The sequence below is a fragment of the Semicossyphus pulcher genome, unplaced genomic scaffold, assembly GCF_022749685.1.
Source record: "Semicossyphus pulcher isolate SPU_LCO1_2020_fin unplaced genomic scaffold, fSemPul1.0.p SCAF_28, whole genome shotgun sequence".
Taxonomy (NCBI): Eukaryota; Metazoa; Chordata; class Actinopteri; order Labriformes; family Labridae; genus Semicossyphus; species Semicossyphus pulcher.
The window spans coordinates 6761638-6772123 of NW_027211702.1; the positions used below are offsets into that span (position 1 = coordinate 6761638).

The 10486-nt window shown below is 44.0% G+C and overlaps 1 protein-coding gene across 1 annotated transcript; it reads left to right on the forward strand.

Annotated features, from left to right (window-relative positions):
* The first annotated feature begins 1829 nt into the window (after positions 1-1829).
* smyd1a (SET and MYND domain containing 1a) lies at positions 1830-9407 on the forward strand. The gene is made up of 10 exons (XM_069677292.1): positions 1830-2076; positions 5266-5442; positions 6097-6310; positions 6400-6530; positions 7123-7161; positions 7268-7454; positions 7540-7632; positions 7709-7872; positions 8916-9084; positions 9178-9407. Exons 1-10 carry the CDS (start codon positions 1940-1942, stop codon positions 9277-9279), a joined length of 1413 nt encoding a protein of 470 aa, XP_069533393.1. The 5' UTR covers positions 1830-1939; the 3' UTR covers positions 9280-9407.
* Positions 9408-10486: the final 1079 nt, after the last annotated feature.

A 10486-nucleotide genomic window follows, 5' to 3' on the forward strand; every position in this document is an offset into this window, starting at 1 on the left:
ATGCAAATAAAAATGTCCCTGTGTTTGAACTACATATACTTAGAGCCTAAAATGTGAAGCGTGTCCTGATGATGGACACAAACTAACGGCCTCGTCTCCATTAAAAGAGGACCATGAATGCATAAAGAAAAGTTCTCGTTAATCTGCAGATTGAATTCTGATGCAGAGGCGACATTTTGGCAGGTTACAGCTGAAATTCTGTCATCAAAAAGTTGAATTACAGAAAAACTTATCAGAGTGTTGGATTCATCGTCTGGGGAGCATAAATAAAGAATCCAAATTACATAATGATCTTTCCCTTATGTTTCGGACTTCAGATGATAGAGGGGCAATAAGAAGGGTCAACAGGGGTCACCAAAATCATGGGGTTCATCCTCAAACTCACCAGCAGTATTGACATAAGAAAGTATCTTGACCTGCACCAAAGAATCAGAGTGACTCATGACGATGTGAAACTACAAAATTTTGTGGAGTCAGAAGAGACCATATCTGGAGAAGAGGGTGGAGCTTGAGAGGAAAAAGGGGTTAGCTAACTCACCGAAAGATTCAATCTTGAAGATTTCACTTTTGTTCTCATTGGCGCCTCTAATGGTGATAAGCTGTAACTGCAGGAGGACACTTCCATATTTAACCAGTCGTCCACGGTCGGCTCCGGTTGTAACTCTTGATTTTCCTGGCTGACGGTCGCTTTCCTTTTCAGACTGTTTGCTTCATCTGAGCGTCGAGTTTGTTTCTTCTTCTTTGGATTTTCACTTCTTGTTGAAGTTGTATCTGTAGTCATCCATCTTTTCTTTGTTTGTTCAGCCATAGTAGATTACTGTTTACTCGCAACACTTGCAGAGAGCGGAAAAGCAGCCGCTTAGCTCCGCCTACCCTCTCTGGCAGACCAACCACTGCTGGCTGATGGAAAACGCGTCACTAACTGGGCGCCGCCACAGACACCCAGCCCATAATAATACTGTATACTGCACATGCAAAGGCTTTCATCAGTGGGCCATAGGCTCAGTCACCATGTGTTACATCATTCAGTGATAGATAGAGACTTAACAGACATTTATTTACATGGAAACCTTTGAGATTATACCTTTAAGTCATTAGTTAACACTAGTGTTAGCTTGGTTAGCAAGGTGCAATTGTAGTTTAAGGTTAACGAGATGTTAATTGTGATGCTAATTTTGGCTGTTAACAAAATGTACTCACTAAATGATCGCACAGCCGACAGCAAAAAGTGTCTTTTAGTACGACCAAGCGCTGGACAAGACATTTCTCAGATCACAGTGTTTGTTTGTAGAAGGTTACATTTCTTAGGCCCGCCTCACACGACCTGTTCAGCACCAAAGAGCAGCCTGCCCAGGAAAGTGAGGGACATGCTGGTGATAACTGAGCAGCTGAAGAGGTGGAGACCAAAGCAGAGCCAAAGAAAGATCATTGGATTCAATCAGATCAAATCTGTCTCTGCCATATACAGACATGAGTTTGCTAACAAGCTTTCTTTATAAACTGTTTATGGTGATCATATGTCCATGCTGAGTTCGCTGCTTTACAGGCTTTACAGCCTGACTGGGTGAAAGTGACCACCTTCACTGTACTGTGCAGAAATCAGAGATACAGCAGAGTGCGTCTCCATTTCCTGTCATGTGCATCTGACAGACGGCCACAGCTGCCCCAGACCAAAATACCCCAGGAGGAACCAACCCAAACAAGGGACGACACCCTCATGCCACCTCTACCTCTGCCTCCCTCTGCCCCCCCCCCCTGTCCCACCCTGGGGAGGTGGTACAACCCCAAAGGGGGTGCGTTTATTTTTAGCTCTTTAGGGCTCGGGGCGAGTGCTCCTGGATGTTTGTGAGGATCTCTCCTGCAGCCTGTTGAGTCCCTTGTCCCTCCCTCAGACGCTCTCTCCCTTCGCTCTGTCTCTGTGTTTTGTTTGGCCGGGACAATGACTGTGGGGAACATGGAGAGCGCCGAGCTGTTTGACGCTGGGAAGAAAGGTCGCGGCCTGAGGGCCACCAAGGAGCTCAACGCCGGAGACGTGGTCTTTGCCGAGCCCAGTTTCGCTGCCGTCGTCTTCGACAGGTACAAAGATCCTGTCTTTGTGTTTTCTTTAGACTTGATGGACAGGTATGAGGACGAGCTGTTCTCACCTGACTCTCTGCAGGTCTGATCTCGGGTGTGACCTCATCTCTAGATGCCCAAATTCTCATGACACCAGCAGTGAGAAAGCTGTCGAGGTGTCATGTGAACTTGAGCATGACGTACTTTTGGATTCAGTTTCAAAGGATCCCGACACTGTCAATCTTTCATTAAAATAAACATTAAAAAACATCAGTTTAACAGAGTCAGTGATGGATGGACTCAGAGGTGTGGGGCTCCTGGAGAGACTGGTCATACCTCTGTTTTTTAACCTTGTTTATGCTTCATGCTACATGTCAGAGCAGCTTCTGTTTAATAAAAAGGTGTGTTTGGTGTTGGGTTGTTTCAGATTTTTGTTACATACAAACGGAAAGCCTCATGTCCGTGTTGAGTTTGGACTGTAATGTTGTCACACACTTAGAATAACAATCTGAGCCTGTCAGTGGAAACAACAAGAACTTTTAGTGGACGACCTTTGACCCATCAAGAATTATGTTGCAGCCATTACAGCCTGTTTCAGGGATGTAGGCTGAAAAAAATCTCCTATCTAGTTTGACCGTTTGTCTTATGTAATATCAGAGCTAGATGCCTGTCTTACGTGTCCTCATTTCTTTTTCAAAGCTGGAGCTATCAAATAATGCAGTGAAGCTGGTTTTTGCATTCTGCAGCACAAGCAGAGCACAGAGACAACATGCGTGTATGTGTTAAGACGGAGTGCAGCCTGGTTTGTGTGTGTTTAAATGGCAGACATTGATCTGCTAGCTTAGTGTTTGATCCTCCTGAGAGCTTGTATCAAGCAGGCATGCACAGAGAGGCATCTGCCCAGCGTGTGTGTGTGTGTGTGTGTGTGCGTGTGTGTGTGTGTGTGTGTGTGTGTGTGTGTGTGTGTGTGTGTGCATGTGTGTGTGTGTAAAGCTGCACAGAGTTCGCTGAGTTCCAACAATCATCAGAAGCATTAGTTTGTCTGTTCACAGGTCTGTTCTCTGTCCCTTTGGACTCTGCTGAATAAACTGTTTACACACACACACACAGTCACACACACACACACACACACACACACACACACACACACACACACACACACTGCTAAGAGGCTCCCGTGTGTTGTTGGCTCCAACGAGCTGAAAAATGAGGATGGAAAAGTTCTGTGTAATGTTTGCAAATGCCAATTTACTGACGAGCTGTTATAATAATCTATTTTAATACTTATTTACGGAGCATGTGTGTGTGTTTAATTTATGAATTATTAATATTTAACGAGCAGAGGACAATGTTCAGTCAGCTGGTTGTTATAGCAAAAACAAGCCCTGACAAGTTGACAGTAAACGAGCACGTTACGACAATAACTAAAGGACGTCTTGCTGAAGAAATCCACAGTTTGACTCAGAAAATGATTTAAAAAATTATTTTTTTGCTTTAAAAATTCTAATTTCTAACTTTACCTAAGAAAAAGGAGAAATGTGTCTGGAACTGTTATTAGCAACCGTTTATTCTGTATATTTAGCCGTTATAAATCACAGTAAACTAAACATTTCCATTGATAACGGTTACGATTACATTTATTTGGATCTGTTGTGATACCATAAGAATGTAACATAAAACATCTGAGGGAAAAATGTTTTTGTCTTTATATGCAATAAGAACAGTCGCATCTGTATTTGTATTACTGATGTTTAATAAGAGTTTACCATTAATGGTCAAAAATAAAATCTTTGCATGTATTAAAACTGAGACTGATACCAGGTGCAGTGGTTAGCGCTGTCACCTCACAGCTAGAAGGTTCCTGGTTTGAATATCGGTTCAGACATAGGGGACCTTTCTGTGTGCAGTCTCTGTGTGTCAGCCCTGTGATTGACAGGTGATCAGTCCAGGTGTAACCCCGCCTCTCACCCAGTGACAGCTGGCATAGGCTCCAGCCCCCTTGTGATCCTGAACAGGAGAGGTGGTATGGATGACGGTTGGATGTTTTCAGGGTCCAAAATTAACTTGTTGGTCTACCTGCCACTGGCGGGTAAGACAAAACATTTTACCGGCCATAAAAACTTTCTTAGATATAATGTCAATAATAAACAGAGATAGAAATAAACTAAGACATTTACTTTAGTACTGAACTCATAATGTATCTAAACTTTTACTCCACTGAATTTAAAGAAAAATATAAAGTAATTAAAAACCGCTCCACATTTAAAAAGCGGTGTAGGCCTACGCAGTAATGCTTTAATTATAATCAACTGATATCAAACATATTATTCTGAAATAGGCCGTCCTGCACGATGAACAGGCTACCTTAAGGATCAAAGGATTCTTACAGTACAATAACTTGTCATTTTCACTCTTGCTAAAGGTTTTATTGATTTTATATTATTTGTATTTTACTGTATTTTTTGGAGCTATGTGGCACTGTAACTTCCTTCGGGATTAATAAAGGTTTATCTTATCTTATTGCAGGGCTTTCGCTTGTAGTGAGTATTTATACACTCTATTATGTTTTTTTCTGGAGAACTTATTTCATCACTGCAACAAAATAAGCTTTTCATTAGTGCAGCTCATTAATCCACTGCACAATGAAACTTGCAGTGTTTCTGATCAAGCACTCAGCTCTCTCCTTCATCGCTCATCAGACAGTCATTTACAAGCTCTTCAGTTCCGCTAGTGACCGTATGTAGCTCAGCTGTTAGCGATAGCCTCTGCTGTTTCTTGCTAGGTAGGTGTTCAGCCTCTCCTCTGCCTCCCGGAGTGACAGTGGTACACGTTAATACTGTAGTTTAGATGCAGCGATGGCAAGGCTAAGTGAATTAGAAATACGTCTTCACAACATGGAAACTCAATAATTAGCTGCTGTAGCAAGTCCTCATTTGGGTTGGGTTTGCCGGGGTGGCTGTGTGACTGTCCAAAGGACACACATCAGTAAGCAGAGGACGCCCACGGTCCGCCAATGACTAGTTCACGTTTCTAACAGCTGCTGTTACACCTGCTGCACGTCAGGTGTGACGAGTTAAAGTGTAAACTCGTACTTTACAGATTGTTGACGCACACAAAAAATGATTTAGCGATATTCAAGTGAATTGATTTTTCATCAGTCAAAGTGGTGTTAGTTGCAGCGGTAATGTGTCTCTGTTTGGTCTGTTGCAGTTTGGCCACTCAGGTGTGCCACAGCTGTTTCCGGCGCCAGGCCAACCTGCACCGCTGTGCTCAGTGTAAGTTCGCCCACTACTGCGACCGCACCTGCCAGACCGCGTGCTGGGACGAACACAAGCAGGAGTGTGGAGCCATCAGGAAGAACGTCAGGGCCCCGAGGGAGAGCGTCCGGTAAGAAACACAGAGGGAGCTGCAGGACAAACGGTCACCCTGTGGTTAATCTGTTACTAAGGAAAAGGCTCATAGATACAGAGGGTCCTGTTCTGACTCACTCCAGAAAGAATCACCATTAGGTTCGTGTCTTCCTGTGAACTTAAGAGCTACGTAGTCGGCAACAACGTCCAAACGGCTCCAACAGCACAAACACGGCCCAGAGGTTACATTCAGTGACTGAATTAGCTGAGGTGACAGCTAGCAGGCAACTAGCAGCTCCCAGCTGTCACTCAAAGAGGCCACGCCCCTAATGCTGCATCACTTTAAGCCTTAATAAAATGTAAACAGGTGAGTTGTATAAAGATTCTCCCCGTACAGTTGTCATGAAGAGAGAAATGAGCTATAGAGACCCAAACTGTTTTTTGTACCAGGCTGTAAACATGTTTATTTCTGCTGTAAAGTTTAACATGGGGCTCTATGGGGACTGACTCACTGCTGGAGACAGCCTCGAGTGGACACCAGAGGAACTGCAGTTTATGGCACTTATGTGATGGCTTAATTTTTCAGTCTCCAAGGTTGCCAAGGAATTATGGGTCGATTATGGGATTCTGCGATGGACAAACTAGCTTGCTAACGTTTCTCTCCTACACATACGTTGTGTCTCCTGTCCAGTCTGGCTGCTCGGGTGCTGTGGCGTCTTCACAAAGACACGGGCATCGCGTCGGACAGTCAGCTGGTGTCTGTGGACCAGCTGGAGGACCACGTGTCCGACCTGACTGAGGAGGACCGGAAGCAGCTGCAGACCGACGTGAAGAACTTCCAGGAGTACTGGTCCTACAGCAGGAAGAAGCACTCTGCCGAGGAAGTCTCACACATCTTCGGCATCGTAAGTAGGGATCTGTCTTTATGCATTATTATGTTGGCAAAGTGCATATTGAACCGGTCTTCCTCCCTCCCCCCTCCGTGTCTCTGTAGATTAAGTGTAATGGATTCACTCTGAGTGATCAGAGAGGCCTGCAGGCCGTCGGTGTTGGCCTTTTCCCAAATCTTTGTCTGGTCAACCACGACTGTGGGCCAAACTGCACCGTCATCCTCAACCACGGCAAGTACGTATCCAAACAGCTGTCTCTTTAAATGACAGAGCTCTGTGCAACTACATGCAGCACATTCAGAGAACACTTTATTTTGGTCAAGTAAAAAAGCCTGAAACTACATTAACTTGTGAAAACTGAAACTGCAAATTAAAGAATCAAACAATTGCAAATAGGAACGTTTTATTTTCACCTTGTGGTACACAAAAAAGTGTCTGTCCAGGAGTTTGTTGGCAGCCGTTTTGATAAGGACATAAAAGGCAAGCTTTTGTCTGCATGCACGGATAATCCATCAGAAGAAGACGCGTCAGGCTGCATGCAAAGACAAACATTGATTTAAAGGGAAGTTATTCTGGTTGATCAGCCTGTTGTTTGTATTTTGTTGAGCAAGCTCAGCTCACTGCCTTTAAATACACGAAGGTTTATAAAGAAAGAGAAAAGTACCTCAACGCTTGTTTCCGATGAAAAATGGTGCACCACATTTTCAGATTGAACGTGCCAAAGATTCTGACTCTTTTTGTGGAGCTTGTTGATGCTTTAGTTTGAAAAAAGACCAATAAAACACGTGCACACTTTTACATGAATCTGCTGTCACTTTGTGTTGCAGCCAGACAGCTCTGAGTTCTGCTCTCCACTCTCAGAGGAGGTACGTATTCAGCTGCTCAGGCATCAATATCTGTATTATAATGGTGCAAAAAAGGGGCTTAATTGATGCCAGACAAAAAGCCCCCCTCCTCCCCTCTCTGTCCCAGGATCGAGCTGCGAGCTATGGGGAAAGTCGCCGAGGGTCAGGAGCTGACCGTCAGCTACGTGGACTTCCTGAACCTGTCGGCCGACCGCCAGAAGAAGCTGAAGGAGCATTTCTACTTCGAGTGCAGCTGTGAACACTGCAGCCAGCACGTGAAGGACGACCTGATGATGGCCACAGCAGACAGCAAGGTCAGAGTGGGGACACGTGGGAGCATTTCTTTTTTAATATTTCTGATTATAATAACCGTGTTTATATGTTCCTGTTTCCTCTCAGCCGTCTGCTGATAAGGTGAAGGAGGTGACTGCCTTCACTAAAGAGAGTCTGGAGAAGATCGAGAGGGCCCGTGTGGACATGGACTACCACCAGGTACAGAACACTGCTGTCAGAGTTATTTTAAGTTTTACCTGTTCGTTCTAACGAGCCGTTCCTTTTCCTGTCTCAGGTGATGAAGTTGTGTCGTGACTGTCTGGAGAAGCAGCAGGACGTCCTGGCCGACACTCACCTGGATAAGCTGCGTGTGCTCAGCATGAGCAGTGAGGTGCTCTCGTACCAGCAGCAGTTCTCTGAGGCGGCAGACCACGCCCGCAGGATGGTGGAGGGATACATGTGAGTGACCACTACATGCTTTACAGTTATAACCATAAATATCCTGATAAATGACACAAAATCAGAATAAAATTAAAAATAAAATTATTTAATGTAAAAACTGCACATATTTGAATGGATTCCTTTATTAGCAGGAAATAAAGAACTTTTAAACCTTCGTCCTTGTTAAACATATTTTGGAGTCTAATTGACGATAGATACAAAACGTTTTGGTATTGTTACAGTACATCTTCTTCATCCTGCAGCAGTGAAACAGGCTGTAATGGCTGCAACATAATCCTTCATGGATTAAAGGTCGTCCACTAAAAGTTCTTGTTGTTTCCACTGACAGGCTCAGATTGTTATTCTAAGTGTGTGACAACATGACAGAAAGGATCCCTACAGAGATAGACCTTTTTGTTACAGAGGAAGATGATTGTTTTAACCACACACAGACGTTACATCGCTCTCTGCAGACACACCAGACTCCATTGTAAAAAACACTCATTTTAACCCTGCCTAACACCGGAGTTTCTGGTCTCCTGCTGCCTTAATCGGTTAGTTGGTTTGTGTTATAGTGTGTTACACATAATTGAGTTTAAGCCGAACAAACAATTTTAAACACTACAGTGACACATTAACACAAAAAAAGCAATTCAGCGGTAGACCAGCAACTGGCCAGTCTGCAAGTTAAAATTTACGTTTTTCTGAATGGAGTCTGGTGTGTCTGCAGAGAGCGATGTAACGTCTGTTTGTGGTTAAAACAATCATCTTCCTCTGTAACAAAAAGGTCTATCTCTGTAGGGATCCTTTCTGTCATGTTGTCACACACTTAGAATAACAATCTGAGCCTGTCAGTGGAAACAACAAGAACTTTTAGTGGACGACCTTTAAATGAGCAAGGGTAATGCTGCAGCCACAACAGCCTGTTTTAAGGATGAAGAAATCTTCTGGAGACATTCCAAAACTCTTTGTTCCTATTTCTCATTCAGACCCAAACATATGTAAAAATAAGTAAAATAAAAAAAAAACAGCACTCTAACTTCTCCGCTCCTCTTGAACAGGAAGTTGTATCACCCCAACAACGCTCAGCTGGGCATGGCCATCATGAAGGCTGGGGTCACTCACTGGCACGCGGGGCAGATAGAGGAGGGTCACGGCCTGATCTGTAAGGCTTTCGGGATCCTCATGGTCACCCACGGACCGAACCACGCCATCACCAGAGACCTGGAGGTACGATACACAGATGTTGGGTTAAAAAAACATCTAAATATTTAACTATAATAATATAACAATGTAAATATTGTTGTTTTTTTCTGTGTTCAGACGATGCGGACGCAGACCGAGTTGGAGCTGAAGATGTTTAAGCAGAGTAAGGATGCTTACCACAGCATGAGGGATGCTGCTCTGAAGAGCCCCGCAGTCTGATGTGCCCTCACATGTACATATAAAGCTCTGCACCCAGTCGCTGCACTGAGGCCCTGCATGTGTCTGATGATCTGTTCAGATGTGCAGATGTAACACGACATGTTGCATGTACAGTATCTACAATAAAAGAGGAGATTGAACGTGTGTTGTGATTCCTTACACGCAACCAGTAAGCACACATGATAACAAGGACTGCAGACATACTGTGCTTCAACAACAAGAAGAGAAAGGAATCAAACAGGAATATGTGACATGCAAGGATTTTTACAGCAAGTTAGAGTGACCCACAGAGGTCTTAAAAGGAGTGCAGACTGACTACAAACAAACAGATATCTCTGACCTGGTAACTAACACCATTAAAAACACACAATGAAGCAGTTCAGTGTTACATATCTGTTTCCCACGCTCTTCTGAAAAAGTGGGATCGTCTTATATGCGGGGGCTAGACTTTTAAAGGCCGATTTCACAACATTAGACGGCACCACTTATCTGTAAAGCGAGCGTACCCCTCATGACTGAGGCCAGCCGTCAATCACAGCTACAGAGCCAGGGGGATGAAAGACGGAGAGACACGGTGATCGTTATCAAAGTGGCTCAAAAGTCGGCCAAGACAGCTGAAGCGGAGTAATGATCCTAATTTAAAGATGATGGTTATTGGTGAAGTTAATTCTATATCTTTACACCTTATTTCTGTGCCATGGTCGGCTGACTACCTCTCACCTGATGTGTTTGATAAAGTGGAAGTAGTGGACGTTTGTCATGAGCCCCCCTAAGTGCATGGGCCCCCGGGGGGCACCGCCAATACTTACGGCAATGGTTATCAATGCAGCAGAGTCATTAAACACCTGTCAAGGAGCCAAGAACTGCGGTGTCACGGGTGTAATGTTGAAAGACAGCGAGCCCAAAAAAGATGCTCTTAAAAATGCTAACAGAGAAAATCGTACCGCGGTCCTCAAAGCGACCGCTCCCAGAGACAGGAGAGTGTGTGAGTGTGTTACTGAAACACAGAACGCAGGTCTGCATGTTACCGGAGCCGTCATAAATAGAGCTCACTTCAAAGGTTAATGATTTATTGACATTTTGAAAAGGGTTTTATTTAATTTTAAGCTAAGAGATATTGAAAACATGATTTTATTTAAAAGGTAAAATTTAAACAAATTTGATCTTCAAAAAGTCTTGAAAAGGCTGCTCGTCTTATCATCGGACC